Below are 20725 nucleotides of genomic sequence, written 5' to 3' on the forward strand. Positions count from 1 at the left end.
CCATGAGAATAAGCAGAAAAACATGTATACAGGCCTGCATTAACGGTAGGGTAGGACGGACTGATCTAAAACCCTTTTGTCCAAATTTGTTTAAACTGTCTTTATATGTCAATACATAATTAAAATGTAAGTTCTCTGAAAAGGAGAGTATAAAAACCGAGTGACTCTAGACTTTTTAATCTGCAATAAATACCGCTCATTATTCGTTCGGGACGAAAAAAAATGATTGGCTTGGGCGACTGTTACTCTCTCTCGCTACCATGGCGACCACCGCTTTCGCTACAGGATCTGCCCACATGTGCGTACTCGTTTGATTTGAGCAGTTCAAGAGGCAAGAAACCTAGGCAAAATAATGGCAGAGAAAGAGCATTCAAAATTCACAGTGCAGGGTTTTGCAGTCAGCGAAGGCAAACAATGCAAAAAAAAAGGAAAATGGTACGAGAAAAGGCAATGCACAGAAAGTCTTTGGATAAACAAAGAAATCAAACGCGAGTAAATATCTGCGTGGCTTTTCAACGATGGTGAGAACTGAGAGACCTGAAAAACGACTCATTGCTGGCTGTATTTCTGCTGGACAGGTAATCTTTCATTTTGATTATAATTTTGTTTGGTTTATGTTTTCATGAAGCATGTATCAAGAGCACATGAAGCTGCCTAATATAGCATAATATTACTTAGCATAAAGTTACAATGTTATACACTTAGCCATTAGTAGAGATGATAAATACTCAATATGTTTAGCTCAAGTTGATCGCTGTTGTGTTGAATTTCGCAAAATTAACTTTAGATAACAAAATGCATGTGTAAAAGCTAGTACACCACATCCAGGAACTTTTTTTAGAGCTAAGTTAGCTTTAGATACTACTAATCAACAATGCTTTCATCATGGAAACTCTTGCATGCAAAACACAGGATATGTTATGAATCTTACCCGAAATTCATCTTCATCACAGTACTTCAGTAACTTATGTTATTGAAAAAGCATGATGCTACCCATTTTCTTTGCTTTATAAATATAACTAGCTCGTTACCAAATCAAACAAAAATATATTTTAAACTTTACCATTCTAGCTTGATAGTGAGTACTAAAAGACATCTTATTTGTTTATATTCATACTGATAAAGTTTGATTTTTTTTTTATTACATGTGATTCTGACATGTTGTCACTACATGCACACTGCTCGTCTGAGGTAAAAAATGCGTCTTCCAGCAGAGCGGTCGGTGTAGCGTGTTCATGTATTTTGGGGGCGTGGCTTTGGAAAGAGCCCAGAAGGGAGAAGGTGGAGTAAATGGAAATAATGAGCTGTCTTTAAAACAGTCCTGAGAGGTCTACAGACACTCAATTGTTATACTTTCTTTTTCAGAGTGCTTACATTTTAATTATGTATTGATATATAAAGAAAGTTTAAACAAGCTTCGAAAAAAAGTTTTTTAACCAATTCCTACCTTTAAGAGCACATAGTGCTGTGGAACAAACTCAATGGCTACCTTCATAGTACCTTCTGTTTCATCTTGGATTATGTCTATGCTAACTTGGTGCCATGACGTTTTTCACTGCAGGAATTAGTAATTTAATTTTTTTATCTTTAACACACAAAATAAATATATTCCAGGCTATAACACATTCAAAGCATAAATGCATAAACACCAAATGTGAGGTCAATACAAAACGATTTCCAGAAACGGCAACAAATTTTGTACATATGACTGCCTTAAAGAGTTTTATTGTAAGTAAGTAGTTTTATCATTAGAGGGTCATCTTACTGTCCCTAGAAGTAGAGAATCATCAGAATTTCGGCCCACACATTTCCCTGTTAATATTTTCCTTGGTATAAGTCCTTTAAATTTGAATAAATTAAATAATGAATTAATAAATAGCAAAAAGACAGAAACAAACAATAAGAGAGTATACTGCAGTATGCTTTGAGGACCAAGAAAAAGCGCAATATAAATGTAACTTATTATTATTATTATTATTATTATTATTATTTAGCGAGGCTCTTAATTATTGAAATAATATTTTGCAGTTAAAGTTCATTAAAATGGTATGCCATCTACACAGAAGAAAAATTACCATGAGTTTTAGCATGCTTCCGTCATGAGTGACAAAGCAGGTGACAATAAGATATAGAGATATAGTGGCTAGTAATAGTAATATTAATAATAAATACCACAGTGTCATATTACTACAGCTTTCGGAACTGCATAGTAATTGTTACTATGCATAGTAAAAATTGTAAATATGACTGCTTAAAGAAATCAGACAAATCATATAGGCTGTCAGTACGTCTCATCTATTTATACTGGACTGTCTGATATCCATATTTACCTTCACATGTGTCATAAATTAAAGTTACTCCAATTTTTCCAAAGCATCCTCTGTTTCTATGACTGAAAATATATTATTGTATTGGGACTGTCACTGGAGAGAGTGCTAAAGCTCCTCAGGTTGTGTTTGACTACAAATAAACAGAAACACATTTCTTTCTGATAAAACTTCCACTTGTTGGTGGAATGATGGGTTTGTGTGACGCTGTTCTAGAGAGGTGTTACGGTCGGGTTTAAATGACGTGCTGCGGAGCTTCTAGCCCAACAGTGAACACAGCAAGTTCTCTTTTGTTCTCAGTGCTACATGTCCGAGGCTATTAGCCCAACCAGACAGTCCCATTGAAAGCCTTGCATTACTTGCACTTGCCCAGCAGTGGAAAAGGGGCTTCCATAATGTGGCCCTGTATGTGTGGAGAATTTATCCTTTCTTGTGTACATAAATAAATAAAAATAAAAGGATTGGCTTGACACATGCTTTATATATTTGCCTTTGTTCTCAGCTATGAAAAAAGTCATATCATCTTACAATGGATTCATTATACTCTAACTGTATTACTGTCAGCTACTTCACCCACAAATTAACTAACTTTAAAGAAATAGAATTACTGTTGCCTTTTTCACACACACACACACACACACACACACACACACACACACACACACACACACACACACACACAAAACTGAATTTGAAAGAGAAACTGGGATGTAAAAAAACTTGAATGGTTAGCCGGCGCATGTAATTTTATTCTAACTTGTTCTAATTACCACTATCTGAAGAAGCCTCTAACAGAGAAATTATTTCTTCTCTTTATATGATTCTAGCGGTTATTAGGCCAACAAGAACATCCTGATTTAGCCAACTGCAGAGGAGCTAATTGAGGCAGCCAAATTTAGAGCCAAAGTTAAAGACATGCTGATCCTCACTAGATAATAACAGAGTAGATGTGTTTAATATAGTTGTGCTGAATTAAAGTCAGACCTTTCACAACTTAGTGACGAGTTTAGCTCACAATAAGATACATATGCATAAGGCAGACTATATTTTATAACATGAGGGCATTTAACCCATGATATATTGCCTGACAGATTTTGGACTGTGGATGTTTTGGATCACTGTACACTAATTTTGTAGAAGCCAGCTTCCACCTCAGAATTACAAAAATCTAATAAAGTTTAAAGGTATACTTCAGCGATTAGCATATGGCTTTGTAAAAGTGAAAGTGATTCAGTAATCTAGTAGCGGTGGCTTTGGAAATGGCCTTGTAGGGCAGCAAAGCATTCTGTGAATTGTTATCTTTCATCCCCATGAGACAATACATTTCCTGTCTTTTCTCAGTCTAGAAAGCACCAAATAAAAAATAATTTCACATTTCTACTACATTAATGACCCAGTTTAAATACAGATGCATCTTCCCAGCGCTGAAGTACTCCTTTAAATTAAGAAATAAAATAACATTGTTATATGTAGTCACATTTTGTGATTTAAACTTTTTTTCTTTTTTTTTACTGTGCGGCAAAAGCACACTTATTTTTTATACACAATGAAAATATAAACTTTTGTTCAAAAGTTTGGGGTCGGAAAAAAGATCTGGCACAACATCACTGACAGGTGAAGTAAATTACACTAATTATAACTTTTCATCACGGCACCCGTTAGTGGGTGGGATATATTAGACAGAAAGTGAACGTGCCAACAGTGGGCTTGTGAGCATCAGAGCTAGACCATGGAGCAATGAAAGAAGGTGACCTAGTCTGATGAATCACATTTTCTTTTATATCACATGGATGGTTGGTGTGTGTGCGTTGCTTACCTGGGATACAAATGGCACCAGGATTCACTATGGGAAGAACGCAAGCCGGCTATACTTTGAGCAATGTACTGCTGGGAAACCTTGGGTCCTGCCATTCATGTGGATGTTACTTTGACACGTTCCACCTAGCTAAGCATTGTTGCAGACCATGTATGCCCTTTCATGGAAACGTTATTCCCTAATGGCTGTGGCCTCTTTCAGCAGGATAATACCCCCTGCCACAAAGCAAAAATGGTTCAGGAATGGTTTGAGGAGCACAACAATTAGTTTGAGGTGTTGACTTGACCTCCAAATTCCCTAGATCTCAGTCAAATCGAGCATCTGTGGGATGTGCTGAACAAACAAGTCCAATTTTGGGAGCAAAAATGTGGACCAACACAATATTAAGAATGTAGGCATAAGGTATGCCTGATCAATATATATATATAAAAAAAAAATATTCTGCAGGAAAAAAAACCCTGAAAAATGCTGATTCTAGTGCTGAAAAAAATAGCATTAATGTAGATGAGGTGTAATTCTATTCATATTAGTGTCATAAATGGTGGTCAGTGTACTTTTTCTGCCATAAATTTAGAGAAAGTCACATTCATTCTAAAGAATTTATGTTTCTAAAGGCTCCACTGTAGACTAGCCTAGAAAAAAAAGCACATTTAGAAGAGGTATGGTGGTATTTATTTAAAGGGGTGATGAATTGAGAAATCTTTCCCTTGAACTTTTGGTATATAAAACATCATGGTAATATGAGAATATCCTCTAAGTTTCAGAGCTGAACATTTCCTTGTTAGTCAAAGAAAAGCTTTTATAGACACCAGGCCCAGAAAACAATCTTGTGCTTCATTCTTATGTCATAGCGCCACCAAACCGGCTCTACGGCGTGTCTAATCCAGTAGCCCCGCCCACCGACTCATGGAGGTGATCGGCTCATGCTACCTGGCCAAGAAATATAAACATGCTGAGGAAGATCGCGAGATATTGTGCTATTCCTGGTTGTGGAAGAACACACTCGCTGCATAAGCTTCCTTCAGATCCTCATATTAGGATTGTGTGGTTGAACTTTATTTTTAATGAAGTTCCAGCTCACGAGGGGAAGACAAGTTCACTTCATTTCACTGCAGAATCATTTGTAAACAAATCTTCCCTCGATGCTGGATTTGGATCTGACAGGAATGGTGCAACACACATGTGAGTAAATAGTATTGCTAGGTCGTTTTGCTTATGTGTACGTGTCTGACAGAAACATTCCTTTCACACACGCTGGACATGTAGGGGCCAGGGCTCGCAAAAGCTCGCAAAGCGAGCCCCGATGAATCATATAATATTCCGTTCTTGATCTGTGCTGTTGTCTCTCTCGACTTGACATTTGAAGGGTGGCGCGTGCTTTGCTCTTATATCGACCAATCGTGCGGGCTATGTGTAATATAAAAATAATAGTCCAATCAATCGCGGATGGATGAGAAATAAATCATTATGTTTGTTTGATAAAGACGTTTTCGAGCCTTGTGATTCAGAAAATCATTCTGGTTGCCACTTCTCCCTCATTCTCTCCCCTCCCTCATGTGAACTGACAGGAGAGCTGAAGCTCATTAAATATGCAAATCTTCTCCAATCCTAGCCGTGGGCGTTTACTGCCCATCAAAACCCAGCGTTTTGGAGAGAGCCTCAAAACCAGTGTAGAAAATAGCCTGTTACTTATTAGTTAAGATGTTTTTGAATGTAAAAACCACACAAACATCATTAGCTGACCTCAGACAACAGTATAACATTTTTTTAAAAAAAGCCAGTTTATGACACCTTTCATTTTAGTTTAATCTTTGCTAACGGTTTGCTAACTGCTCTAAAGAAAACGTGAAGCCAACATATACATGTAATAAAGACAAAGTTAATAAGTTAAATGATTGCTGTTGTTATTAAGTTTAAAGTGAATCTAGTGTTATTATTGCTGCTGCCCTGCCATAAACCATGTCCCCAAAGCAAACAGAACCAAACCGTGGCTCTAAAACAGTGATGTGAACCAAACCGTGGCATTGGTGTATCGTTACACCCCTAATGAACATGATTGTTGTCCTTTAGTCCTCAGAGTAAATCAGGGGTCTCATCAGAAACAAACTCACATGGACCATTCCAATCTGGAAGAGGAGGGTCCAGGACAACAAGAGGGCGGTTTGTCCTTGAACACTGATAATATCACCATGACCGAGCATATGTAAGAGCCTGCAGACTTCCCACTCTCTGTTGTGCGGCTCATACATATGTAAGATTAAAGAAATCTGATTGGAATTGCATGGAAGAAACACATAAGCCAAGGGCACACAAACAGACAGTAAGAGAGCGAGACAACAAAAAGAAATCAAATAGCATAGCACACCACAGAGATTACGCCCAATGGGAGACACAGGTCACAGACCTCGCTTACTGCTTAAAAGAAGCCAGATAACTTATGTTTGCTTTAGGCATGGCATACCTAATGTCAGTAGTGGATATGTAGAAGAAGAAAAAGGAATCTTTAATTGTATAATTAATGGTATTGGATTTAACATTAAGAAGATGTTTGCCTTGAGCTCAGCAATAACTCGTATCACACCTGTACTTGTGATATTCTCAGTCTTTGGTAATACAAATGAAAAGGTATGGAATAACCTTGAGCGCATAAAGGAACCAGTGCCTTGAGGATTATAAAATGGAATCCAATTCTGGAAGGGCTGTTCCTGTCCATTGTCTTTCTGCATTATTAATATCCCTTTTAATACAGCTGATGTTAATTTGTTCAGCTCTCTCCCTCTCTCTCCCTCTCCCTCTCTCTCTCCCTCTCTCTCTCTCTATTTCTTTCAGTCTTTGATGTTTCAGGAGTGAGGATTAAAAGCTCATCGTAGAGAAAAAAAAAATGTGCCTCAGCATAATTTCTAAAGCCATGACCCGAGCGCTAAAGCCTCTGTAGATGTTTCAACTCCACAGTTCAGATCCAATAAAATTAGCTCCAGGGCAATTTCATTTATTTTTTTAAAATTAAACATAATGCTAAAATTGTGTTTAAAAAAAGCACCTCATTAGTTCAGGAAAACATCTGTAAGTTTCTTGAAATGACAGAAAGGATTGAATAGCCTATAAACTCCAAATATGAATTTAGTAAATGAACCATGTAAATGAATAAAGGTTTGAGTAATTTTTATTATGTTTCAGTTTATGATCACCACTGGAGTGTACTTGAGACCTTTATGTTCAGTATATTGAATTTCAAAAGCACGCTGTTACTCCTAACTGCAAATATGAAAATTATGAAACAATGTTTTTTATATAGAGATCAAATATACTTTCCCTTTTGCTGCCACTATAAAAATGAAGCATTATAAAAAAAATGATGGCCTGTAAATAAACACTAATTCTATAGTTCTCTGCATGTTCCCTAGTTAATAAACATGTGGATACCTGAGCTCACATTTGATACACTTTGGAGTGTGTCTGAAGTTCACAGCAAGAGACAAAAACTCTCCTCCACAAATCTGGGTCTCCATAAAAAATTAGAGTTCCTACTGCATGTCTTTCCACATTAGGAGCATGACAGCATTTTTCATTTAATGCCTGTGGAGGTTTGCAAAATTTAAGCAAAAAAAAAATCAGCGAAAAGATTTTAGCTTTTTAACAGCTTTTAGCAAATTACCCAGCAGCCTCAGATGTACCAAGGATAGCCTTTTCCACCGAATAATAAATTAGTAATGTGCCAAAATATTTTTTTTTTACCAAAACACAGAAACACAGAAAATTTAAATATTAATTTAACCGAAAATGGAAACCGATAATAAAGTTTTTATCATTCAATTCTGGGAAATGTAACTGTTCAAGAAGTGTTCACAGTTGATTAACAGGCTGTGGTAAAATTCTTCAGCAACGATTCGCCTCTCGATATTTCAGCCGAACAAACTTTTTTATTTGTATTGCTCCTCTACCATTTTTGACAAAGTGCATCCATACTGAAGTGTATTCACATTTTGAGAACTTTTTCACTGTCAAAATATATCAGAATAAATAGTTTCTGTCAGTGACTGACCCTACATCCCAAATCAATATTAAATATTTACAGTTACAGTTATTACGGTTGAATTTTTGGTGTGTCACTAAGTGAAATGTGAAAGTTTCTAATGCCTGAGCTTTGCTTGATATGACAGTCAGAAGTTAAAGTGAATAAGATTAATTTAAATCAATTCACACACATATAACATTTTTAAATAAAATCATTTGAGATGGACAGAGAAAAGCAAGTGCTAACTCGTTTGAGACCAGAAGGTTTTAAGGCTAAATAAGGACAGATCATTCAGCCCTCATGGGACAATCCAACTGAATGACATGCTCACACAATACAAAACCAGAATTAATATTTTACACTGACCAACAAATTATCTGCTTGCCGTACTCCATGCCTGCCTGGGCAAATACATTACATTCCCATCTGGGTTAGTTCAGGTTACAGCTCTGTTGACGAGTGGCCATATAACCATTCAGTGACCGCAGGGAAACACTCTAATACAGCCAAGCTGCTATTCCTCACAACAGATCAGTGGACATGCACACAGAACCTCCAATGAGCAATCACAGAAAATGTCTAGAAAGCAGGCTAACAGTGTGGGAGCTATATTTACTACTAGTGGTTACTCATGTCATTGTGTCCTTTAACAAGGCACTTAACCTCTAGTCGCTCCAGAGGGATTGTCCCCATGATAAATTCTCTATGGATAAAAACATCTAAAATGACTAACATCAAACAAACAAAAGGGCAGAGAGAGATTTCTATGTGCAAGCAGACAGGATGTAGACAGAAAACCTGGTCTCACCTCGTAATGTGCCACTCTCTGTGACTCTGAGATGAGCTGAGCGCTGCACACTTTGCAGTAACTGTCTGTGAAAAGGCCTTGATCCACCTCTGTTGACTTCATCTAGACAAAAAAAAACAAATTATTTTAATATTGTTGTTTAAGCACTTTATTAAAAACATTATATTTACTTTACTTATTAGGCACAAATCAATTTGAAAATGATAGAAACCACTGCACCGCTTTTTTAGATGTATTTAGGGAAAAACAGAGCACTGTCAAGAAAACGTATCACATGATTTATTCATGAATACATGTTTTTTCTGTCACTTTAATTATTTCAGCATGCGTCACATATTAAAACACAGAGCAAGCACAAGGTCATTACATGTCTCTATTAGAGCTGCTTTTCACTTCCAGAAAAGCTTATAAACAGACTGCAGGGCTTTTAGAGCAACAGATAAAAGCCTTTATATGATTTTTATGTGACGAAATATATGCATTTAAATGGCAATCCAATGCAAAGCACCAAAAAATAAAATATATTTTCACAAAGTTAACTTTAAACCTCAATACCCTGTGCTTTGCAGAAGATAAGTGAACATGTCAGGGTTTAAAATTCCCATATTAGTGGCAGCCAAATACAGGTAGAGGGGAAAAAAGTAATAAAGAGATAAAGGAACAGTAAGAACTTTTTTCAATAAATAGTACTGCTTTTTCAGCACTGATTCTTGGTTTTACATTTGGAAATTGCTAAAAAGAAAAAGCTTTACTGATTTTGTACAACATATTTGAGTGTGTCCTAGATAATGAAGGAATTGATCACTCTCTACATGTCCTTTGCACACTTTGCCTCATAAATTAAATTACAGTGTATTTATGCTAACAGCTGCACTGATGTGGAGACAAGGTTTTAAAAGCCACCAGACTGTGGCTGCAGCCTAGTAAGGTTCTATATCTAGGATGCCACATCAAGCTCCATCAACACATTCCAATTCACAAATTAAGAATTAGCTAAAAATTAATCTTCGCTGATCTTGTCTTATTTCATTATATAATGGAAAAAAAAAACTGAGATAAAGGCATTATTTTTCTTTTTGGTTTTTGTTGTAAATTAACCACTTGATGCTAGCTCATGAATGTAAACCACTGAGACAACAGCCACTATGCCATTTACTGTACTGCATTAATAGAAAATCAGTTAAAGGCACAATATGGAATTATCACCACTAGAGGTTGCTTATTTAAAGGATATATTTATTCGTAATCGTAGCTTGACGCAGTTAATGATACATGAGAGTTGTTGTCTTCACTTCCACAGCCGATAGAAAGGTATGCAGTGGACTTCCAGTGGCAGAAATCATGTTCATGGATGAGCTAATGTATTCAATTTGCCCCAGGCTGCTTGTGCGAATGCTAATGAAAGACACCTGCGAGCCACAGTTTTCTTTTTTTAAAGAAAAAGACAAGTAGAATAGGTAATCGCTAGTATTAATTGGTCAGATGCTGATGAAAAAAGATGTCTTTAGATGTTTTTGAAAATGGCTAAAGACTTAAATGCTGGGACTTTCACCAACTGGGAACGTCCAGGAAAAGGTCAATGAGAGTGATTTTGTGTTTCTTTGAGATGGCACCACGAGGCCGCATTCACTTGTAGAGCGCAAACTTCTGGAGGGTGCACAAGTCTAGTGAGTTTAGGCATATTGGTGCAGAACCAGAAGTTGTCTTGAAGTCAAACATCAGTGACTTGAATTTGATGCAAGCAGCTATTGGCAGCCAGTGGAAACTAATGAAGAGAGGTGTGGCGTGGGCTTTCTTCAGCTCATTGAAGACCATCCTCGCTGCTGCATTCTGGATCAGTTGCAAAGGCTTGACAGTGCATGCTGGAAGGCCTGCTAAGAGTGCATTAAGAAAGTTCAGTCTGAAAATATAACTAGAGCTTGGACAAGGAGTGGTTTTGGTCTGCTCTGATAGGAAGGGCCTAATCTTCCTAATGTTGTATAAAGCAAATCTACAGGACCGTACCATTGTAGAAATATGGTCAGTGAAGCTTAACTGATCATCATGTCACAACTCCAAGGTTCCTGGTTGACGAACCTTGCTGTATGGAGAAGTTGTAATGAAGTGCTTGGTTGGCTGAGACCACAAGCAGTTCGGTCTAAGCAAGGCTGAGTTGAAGGTTTTGGTCCTTCATCCAGCAAGAAATGTCTTGTCAGACAGGCAGAGATGTGAGCAGCTAACGTCAGATCATTTGCTTAAAATGAGAAGTAGATATGAATGTCATCAGCATAGCAGTGATGGGAAAAGCCATGATTCTGAATGACAGATTCTAATGATGACGTGTAGATGGAGAAGAGAAGGGGTCCAACACTGAGCCCCGAGAAACCCCAGTTGCAAGAAGTTGTGACTTAGAAACCTCACCTCTCCACGACATCCTGAAGGGCCTACCTGAGAGGTAAGACTTGATCCACTGGAGTGCAATTCTTGAGATGCCCATCTTCATGAGAGTTGACAGGAGGATCTGGTGGTTGACTGTGTCAAATGCAGCAGACCGATCAAGCAAGATGAGTAGTGTTGATTTGGAAGCTACTCTTGCCAGTCTCAGTGCTTCAGTAACAGCTCTTCAGCCGTCAACGTTTTGGCTAACGCACTTCCTATAATGTTTACGCATTTGGTCAGTAGGCGGAGAGTAGGCAGTCTTTTGTGGCTGTTCAAACACAGCATCTACATTAGGAAAGCAATCCAGTCATATGCGTTTTCAGACCCTGCCTAAACCCATATTTAGCGTCCCCCACTTGTGATCTGATCGACTAAAATGCATCTTAATATCCGGTGTAAACAGGATTCAGTCATCTAATTGAGAAGCACTTTATTTGAAAGCAGTTGCCATGCTGCAGCTAGTCACAGAATTAACAGACAGCAGTTCCGTATGAAGGCACCTCCTAAAGAAACTAGGTTAAGGTCAAGGAGGTCTGCAATACCTGGAGAGAGCTGTCCATTACCATCCCTCTTCATCTCAAAGGCATATGTGGAAGTGTGCGGCAAGTTTGCTGCCATCTTTGCTCAAGGGAAAAAAATTCTGCTTACACACGCCTTCTCACACAAACAGGATTGTGGGAGATCATACACGCTGGCTTTAAAAAAAATAGCAGGCATCTAACAGTTGTTGGTTGGATTGAGGGAGATCTGAGTGTGAGTCGACATCACCAGAAAGAAGTCTGTTGTTATTTTACTGGAAGATCGAGTTGATAAAAGTTTTTATTTTTTTAATAAAAAACAAAACAACAGGAAAGGAAACATGCATGGATAAATAAATCACAATAAGATAAATACCATGCTCTTAAAATATAAATAGGTGAATGTTATTTCATATGCGCATATAAAAAAAACAAAGTGAAACAATGGATTATTCATCACTAAATGATTCTGTTTTTTTTTTACTTTGGTGAGTTGATTCCTCTTTTATAGCCTTGCTTTTTGCACTTTTTTATTTATTTTGTGCAGCAGCTCTTGTTGAAAGCCAGATTAAGACACTGGGATTTCCACATTTTTAGCATGACCTGATTTGCAAATGCTAATGACTGAAACTTCTCTCAAACAGAATAAATAAACATACTGAATAGTTTCCAAATAGAGTCAGTTTGTTGCACTTATTCATGCATGCATATTTGATATCACGCCATTTCAATATTCAAGCTATTCAAAAGAAAAAAATGTAAACTTCGAATCTACCTTCGAACCTCAAATCTATCCCAGGCTGTCACTAATATAGAATTTCTTTAAAAAATCTGCATCAGATTTAGAGCTCAGGTAAACATTCAATAGTACTCAGTTGCTCTCTCAACTCTTAAATTCAGTGTAGGGCAATGTTCAAAGTACTTCGCTGTTGCAACTTGTAATGCATCTACAAAAACATGCAGTAGCATCACGGATACTATACGTGGTCTTTCAACCTCCTTTTGTTCGTGTCCTCAGTTTACCCATCATCAGAGAAAAGCCAACCTTCTCTGACAAACGTCTGTAGATGTGCTAAATTCAAGACAACAAGTTTGCACAATTGTGTCAGAAGTTGCTCTGGGCAACAGATAGGCTTTCTAGCAACATAAGTTAAAAGATATGAGAATAAAACTAAGAAATAAACCAAGCTGCTGCTGAAGGAAGAAGGGACAAAGAGAACAAAAAAAAGAAGAAATAGAAAGAGGGTGTGGGGAGTGCAGCTTACTCTCCCGGCCTGAGAAAGCTGTGCATAAATTCAGCAGAACAAAATAGGCAATATGCTATCACTGGAGCCCAAGGACCATTGCTCTGAAGAACACATACACACAGAGCACACATCTAAGAAACAATTGCATTATTAATCAGTCTGAGGCCTGCTTATAGGGGGAAAAAAATGGAGAAGACCAAGTTGAGGAGTTTTCTCCCTCATTTAAACAGTGAAATTGTAAATGTAATTAAAAGACAATATAATACAAAATTACTCCATTTCCTTTCTTAATCAAAAGTCTCTGGCTTTATTTTGCATGATTCATCAATACATGTTTTTCAAAAGTTTTTCCATAATCTTCAATCAAAAACTTTCTTTGCCTTTGCTGCTGTCAAATGGATCACAGAACAAGCGAAAAGCACTATTCAAATAAAACATATTTGAACTTTTCTCCTGATATAAATAAGAAGGTTTATAATATATTTTTTAAACTTTAAAATGCAAAAGGGTAAGATTTTATATAAGTCTCGTGCTCACCAAGACTGTCTTTATTTGATTAAAAAATGCAGTAATAAACTGTATTATTGGCCAAGTTACATTTCCAGCAGCCATTACTTCAATGTTACATGATCAATCAGAAATCATTGTTGCTATTATTATTATTATATTTTCATTGTTGCTATTATTATTATATTTCCATCTTAAAAATGTATCAAATTTCGGACAAAATTACTTTCTGCTTTCAATGCAGAAAGTTGAACAGCTAGTTCATGCATTCATGACCTCAGGGCTAGATTATTGTAATGCTCTACTGGGTAGTTGCCCTGCACGCTTAATAAACAAACTCCAACTGGTCCAATATACAGCAGCTAGAATTCTTAGAACCAGAAAGTATGACCATATTAGCCCAGTTCTGTTAACACTGCATTGGCTCCCTATTAAACATTGTATACATTTTTAAATCTTGTTTATTACTTCTTGTTTAAGCAGTAAGCACCAAGTGGTTAAGCTCCTAAAGCATTATCCTTCACATGTATTGCGGCCTAGAATATCAAAATCAACCGCAGGTGGTAGATCCTTTTCCTATTTAACACCCAAACTCCTGAACTTCTTAGCATTATTCATGAAGCAAACATCCTTTGTCAGTTTAAATCTAAACTGAAAACACATCTCTTTACTATGGCACACACATAGAACATACATTATTCATTTATATTATTCAAATCAGTTAAATGATTGTATGACTGCATTAACTAGGTTAGCCAGAATCGGGAACACTTCCCATAACACCATTACATCATAAGAAGAATGGCATCTACGCTAATGTTAGTCTCTCGGTTTATCCCGAGGTTATCTGTAATAAGTCGGATCCGGGCCATGTCTAGATCAGATGGTGGACCTGCGTTTACACACGACCAAAGTGTCCGGAGAGACCGTGTGTACCAACACATCCAGTGGCACTGATCCTCAACAAACCTGTCTCTTGACTCAATCTTCAACTGAATGGATATGGACAAATATTTTGAATGTTCCAATCTAATCTGATTTCTGACTTGTAACGTTTGCCTGAATCATAATCATATACGTGCTAGTTTGTTGGCCAGAGCCAGACTGAGCCTGGTTTCTCTGGAAAGGTTTTTTCTGCCACCTTATAGAGTGTAGATTTTGGTTTCTTGCCACCATTGCCTCTTTTGCCTTTGGCTTTTGGCTTGTTTAGTTGGGGACACTAAATATTTAACTAGGTCAACTAATATTCCCAAGGTCACTAATGCGCAGATTTGGGACTGAGTCTGTGCAGCAGTGACCTCGGGACCGGAACCTGCACAGTAGAGAGCAGGAAGTAGAGCCGCAATATCAAAAGCCCGCTCACACTCTCGCAGATTCTCATTATGTTGGTGTAAAAAAAAAACAGTTATGAAATGTAGACATTAAAGCTTAAGTGAAGCTTTTCTTCAGTGGAAGGTAGTGAAGACTACCTTCCTACCTTGCATATTTTTTTACGGTTTATGACTCCAACTGCATTAAAACTGAAAGAACAAAATATGTTTTTGATTACTGTGCATGTGTGCTTACAGTGAGGAGCATGCATGTGGGATGCAGCAGGAAGTGCAGAGAGGGCAGTGCAGTGGGCGGCACTGACAAATGTTCCGGCTGTCAAAGGTGTGCTGTAATCAGTGGGGGGAGGTACTGAGCTGGACACCAGCTGCTTCAAGGTGTTCCTCTGTCACTTCAGCTGGAGAAAGTCCCAACACTACAGACACACTTTTAGAACTCACTCGCTATTTAAAACATCAGGAAATCACATATGCTTCACTCACAAACTCCTTTTGCTGCTTTGGCTTCTTTGACCTCAACACTAAGGTCAAAAATTTATATTCAGTACAACAGCACTCCTCCTCATGTGATATGGCTTAAGTACATTTTGCTATTTTCTCCATTGATTTACAAAAGGCTCAAAAGGATGCAACCAAGCAAAGCAGCATGCTAACCAATTCAGTACGTTTCCAATCCCTGCTGGTGCTGCAAACAGGCGCGCACAGTCCTGGTTGCTGAGTAATGTCCTCATGTCCTACTTGAGCTTATTAGCATTCTGAAGCAACACATCCCAATGCACAGAGCAAAGCAACTGGAATCACAGGGAGAGAGTTTGTGTGTCCTCTATATTAATAAGAAGAATTACCACAGGCAGCAGCAGGCACATGCACAGATAAGACCCCAAGTGGTGCTCAAGCACCTGGCCCTTTTGGTCTCTGACTATATAAATGCCCTTTCTGCAAGTCATTTTTTATTTTTGTTTAAATTTAGCCTGTGGCATCAATTCTCAATTAAGTTTGTGTGCAAGAAAGCCCCTCCCACTCTCAGACATCCTTTGTCACAGCCTCCACAGCGCTGTGCAGAGCAGACGAGCAGCGTCTACGTCTCCTGGTCCTGCCTACATTGGTGGCAGCCAGCTGATGATCGTGTTTGCCCTAAACTTGGGCACTGTTTGTCACTGCTGTAAAATGAAACCAGTATTAAAACATCTAAATAGAGTCGGCCTAATTTAGGTAACAGCCTTCTATTAAGCTTCACAAGCATGCTAGTCTGGCATTGACAAAAAATAGTGTCATGCCAGGTCGGAAATGCTGCCAAAATGAATAAAAATGACCCCAAAATTAAGGATATTCAGGAATTGGCCTTAAATGGGTTCTTGCATTTTGTGTTTAAGTTGAGTTACATCAAATGAGTAAGATTGTGCTACTTCCTCGGATATCAGCACGATTGCAATTGCAAATGAGACATTTAAGATTATTTATAAGTCATCACTTTAACAATAATTGGAATAAAATAAGAGACATATTTTGCTTCAAATATTTTTCTATGAATCCATTAGGCTACCTTCACATTGCTTTAATTCATCACTATTTTAATGTGTCTAGTGCAGAGTGACTCCAGCATTTATATGTAGCTGCCACTTCCAAAACTTTGCACTGTTTGCATCAAGAAATTGGCCATCAGTCCTCTTAGCAGCAAGAAAAACAATAGATTTACTCAATGGACTATATATTCTGTAGCCTTGAAAGCCAGCCAAGAGTCTTGGTTCGCTTTCAAGGCTACAGCTTATATAATGGCCCAAGACTGCCCCCTTTACAATGACTAAAACTGTTGCTTTGCCAGTTCATCACAATCTCACAAAGTTGTGTTATAATTACAAAGTTGTTTTATAAAGCTGCCAACAATGCACAATAAATCTCTTACATGTCTACACTTTGTTTGTTAAAAGAGGTTTCACAGTGACTGGATTTTGACTAACTTTCTGAAAATTCTTTCATCATTAACTCACCTGTAGGTTGTTACAAACTTGTATGAATTTATTTCTTCTGCTGAACACACAAAAAAGACGATATTTTGAAGAATATAGGGAACTAAATGGTTGATAGACCTCATTGACTTGCATAGGGGGAAAAAAATACTATGGAAGTCATCATGGTCCATCAACTGTTTGACCGACATTCTTCAAAATATCTTCTTTTGTGTTTAACAGAACAAATATATTCATACAGGTGAGTAAATGATGACAGAATTTTCATTTTTAGGGTGCGGGATGCACAGATCCGATAATCAGTATCGGTATCGGCTCTGATATACCATTATTTGCTGGATCAGGTTTCGGTCAGACAGGACCGATCCAAATCCGATAGTGTGCGTATAATATTCTGTGTTATTGTTAAGCCCCAGTGTCCCACAAAAGGCACAAAAACATTATAAAGAATCATCAATGCTTTGTGCACTATATATTAAAGGGGTAATGAAATCAACTTTCCCTTTTCCCTTTTGATATATAAAAGGTCATGGTAATATAAGAATATCCTGTCAGTTTCAGAGCTGAAAATGTCCATGTTAGTCAAAGAAAAGCTTTTATAGACACAAGGCCCAGAAAACGATCCTGTTTGCAGCTTGATGTCATCGACTGACGAAACACCACCACTACAGAATAATAAGCACGTGTAGTTCAGTAGCCCCGCCCACCGACTCATGGAGCTGTTCAGATTGCACTATAGCCAGCAGCAATAAACATGCCGAAGAAGATAGCAAGATATTGCGCTATTTGTTGGTTGTAGAAGAACAAAGTCGCTGCATAAGCTTCCTTCTGATCATAATATTAGGAATATGTGGTTGAACTTTATTTTTAATGAAGTTCCAGCTCACAAGGGGAACAAATGGTGTTCGCTTCATTTCAGCGCGGGATCGTTTGTAAACAAATCTCAGGTGCCGCTGGATTTGTAGACATATTGAGATTGAACGCTGTTTCTTCTAAATTGGATCCAACAGGAGGAATGGTGCGACACATTTATGTGAGAGAATTTTTTTTTTAATATATAATAGTTTTGCATTTTTATAGATCGTTTTGCTTATGTGTACGTCTCTAATAGAACATACCTGAGCTTTAGCACACTGGACTCAGACATGTATGGGCCAGGGCTTGCAAAGCTCAACATTTGAAGGCGCGTGCGCACGTGTGGGTGCGTGCAGTTCGCGCTTATGTCAAGCGATCGTGCAGGCTATGTAATACAAAAATAATAGTCCAATCAATCGCGGGTGGGTGAGAAATAAATCATTGTGTTTGTTTGATAAAGACGTACTTGAATCATTCTGGTCGCCGCTTTAAAAAAAACAACCCCTCCCTCATGTGAACTGAACCGACAGGGGCGTAGATATGACAGGAGCTGAAGCTCATTAAATATGCAAATCTTCTCCAATCCTAGTTGTGGGCGTTTACTTCCAAGTCTCCAGTGCGTCACACCCATCAAAACCAGTGTTTTGGAGAGGGCATCAAAACCAGTGTAGAAAATAGCCTGTTACTTATTAGTTATGATGTTTTTGAATGTAAAAACCACAAACATCATTAGTTGACCTCAATTAACAGTATACAATTTTTTTAAAGCCATTTTTTAATAACACCCTTAGGTGTTCTGAAGCCATTCCATAGTTTAATGTGAGGTAAAGATGAATATTTAAGTCATTTCTTCCCTCCCTACCATTCAGCTTTCAAACTGTGAATCACGGTTGGCTACGACAGTCAACACGATGAAAGTTTCTCCAAGATGATTCAATGTTCCTGTTATTATGCCTGATCTGCAGATATGGGTCTATGGTTTATCATAAAATAATCTGTCTGGAGTTTATTGTTGTTTCTTATTGTTGTTACTTTCTTCCGGGTGTCAACACTGAACTAGAGATTGTATTGTTCTTGTAACTATACACTGTAACTGAATTTTTAAACTTTTACAAGAAAAAGGTCAATAAAATATTAATATTGCATAGATTGATACACTACGCATCGATATATCTTCCTTTAGTGTGCGTTATGCATCGATATATCTTCCTTAAGTGTTTTAAACTTTTCAATGCGGACAGCGCTGGCTGCTCGCTGTTAGCCTGACATGCCGGACCCACATCAAAATGTTTGGTCTGGAAACTCACCGTTGACAGGGCTCACAGGGATAAACGGTTGTCTTTTTTAAAACACCCTCTGCACGGCATGCACGCCATTAAATAGCGCTACAACAAACCAGAGCAACGAAGGTGAAGCAGAGCTCGTTGATAGATTAAACTTTCTCCGTATCCAGTCGGCAAAACTCAGAACACATCTTCCCTTTTTAAGAATGACTTCAGTGCTGTTCTTTTCTCAGAGAAAAGCTTAACTCCAAGTCTTCCAGAGTCGCGGCCAAAGCTGATTCGAAAGATCGCCGTTCGCCAGTTTCTGTGTTTACTTGCCGTCATTATGTTAAGCCCCGCCCACCGACTATATAAACGTTGTGATTGGCCTGACCAGAGTTTGGCGTTTACAGCTCAGAAGTGTATTGAGAGTTGCTAGACGACACTCGTGACAAAATGCTGCCACTAGGGTGCGTCTAGATTTCTAGGCTAGCACGCTGTTGCTCTGTTGTTTTAAGGGCATCATCCTGTGCACAGGAATCTAGTTTATCCACCATCTAGTTTATACTAGTATTTTGTCATAGATTTATATTTTTTTTATTTGTAGTATTTCTTTATAATGAAGTTGTTTGTATTTTGTAGACTGTGTTTAAGACACAAAATACTGATTATCAGTTCAACACACTGAAGCAGGGTTTCTGCAGGTTTCATCAAGTTAAATTTAAAGTTAAATTTAAGACTTTTAAAAACCTTTTTAAGACTATTATGTATTAAATTTAAGACCTATATCATGCAATAAAATGTCTACAGACACAAATATTGCATAAAGTAAAATAGTATATCAAATTATTCTGTTGTGTCTTTCCTATACAAATAAGAAATCTTTAAACTATAGACTGTAACAAAGTATAAAGGTGCCCTAGAATGATTTAAAACAATATGTTAAACTGTTCTCTGATATCTACATAGAGGGTATGTGGCTTATTTAAGGGCAAAGTTTGTCCAGATACTGTTTTACAGGTCCATTTACAACCCAATTGTCCCTAGGATGTAATGCTCAGTTTTTGCCTTATTTGGAAGAGTCATGAATATTAATGTTAAACTCTCACTGGCTTATTTCAGCAGCTCAGTAAAGCAGCTCGTGAGTCCTGACCATCATGACACAACACAGACCGACTGAATGACACTTTAAGCAAAACATCTCAAATGGAGATTGATAAAATGCAGCTTACTTGTTTATTTGGTGTTGTCATCATCCCCGTCCGAGAAAGAGCTCGCGTTCGTTCGGTTGCCAGATTTCAGTAATTTAAATCCCCCAAACAGAGCTTATCTGAGAAAAGAAACCCATATACTATCCAGTGTTTTACCCAAACATGTCCAATCTGGCAACCAATTGCACGCAAACTCTCTCTCTCACGTGCGGGTGATCTGATAACACCAGTAAACAAGAAAACTGCATTTTATCAATCTCCATTTGAGATGTTCTGCTTAGTGTCATTCAGTCTACATTTTAGACTTGTCTTTTTTCGTCAATGATATTGCATGTTTATATAACGTTAGTCACAATGTAGGCTAAGGTTACGCAGTGACTGTGATGTAGCCTAATCTGAAATACAAATAGGCAAAAACATCATAGGAAACACCATTCTTCAGTTCT

General features: G+C 37.7%; 1 protein-coding gene and 1 long non-coding RNA gene across 3 annotated transcripts in view; one reads left to right on the forward strand and one right to left on the reverse strand.

Moving 5' to 3' along the window:
* Window positions 1-15529, forward strand: part of LOC137071180 (uncharacterized) — a 157171-nt gene extending 141642 nt beyond the window's left edge. Inside the window, exon 3 of the long non-coding RNA XR_010904394.1 lies at window positions 15225-15529. This is a non-coding gene — a long non-coding RNA (uncharacterized lncRNA). The remainder of the gene's footprint in view (window positions 1-15224) is intronic.
* Window positions 1-20725, reverse strand: part of zmat4a (zinc finger, matrin-type 4a) — a 129913-nt gene that overhangs the window by 92600 nt on the left and 16588 nt on the right. For both annotated transcript variants that reach the window (XM_067438929.1, XM_067438928.1), the window contains exon 2: window positions 8967-9068. In XM_067438929.1, coding sequence (XP_067295030.1) covers window positions 8967-9068 — 102 coding nt within the window. The remainder of the gene's footprint in view (window positions 1-8966; window positions 9069-20725) is intronic.

Source organism: Pseudorasbora parva, chromosome 3 (assembly GCF_024679245.1).
Source record: "Pseudorasbora parva isolate DD20220531a chromosome 3, ASM2467924v1, whole genome shotgun sequence".
Taxonomy (NCBI): domain Eukaryota; kingdom Metazoa; phylum Chordata; class Actinopteri; order Cypriniformes; family Gobionidae; genus Pseudorasbora; species Pseudorasbora parva.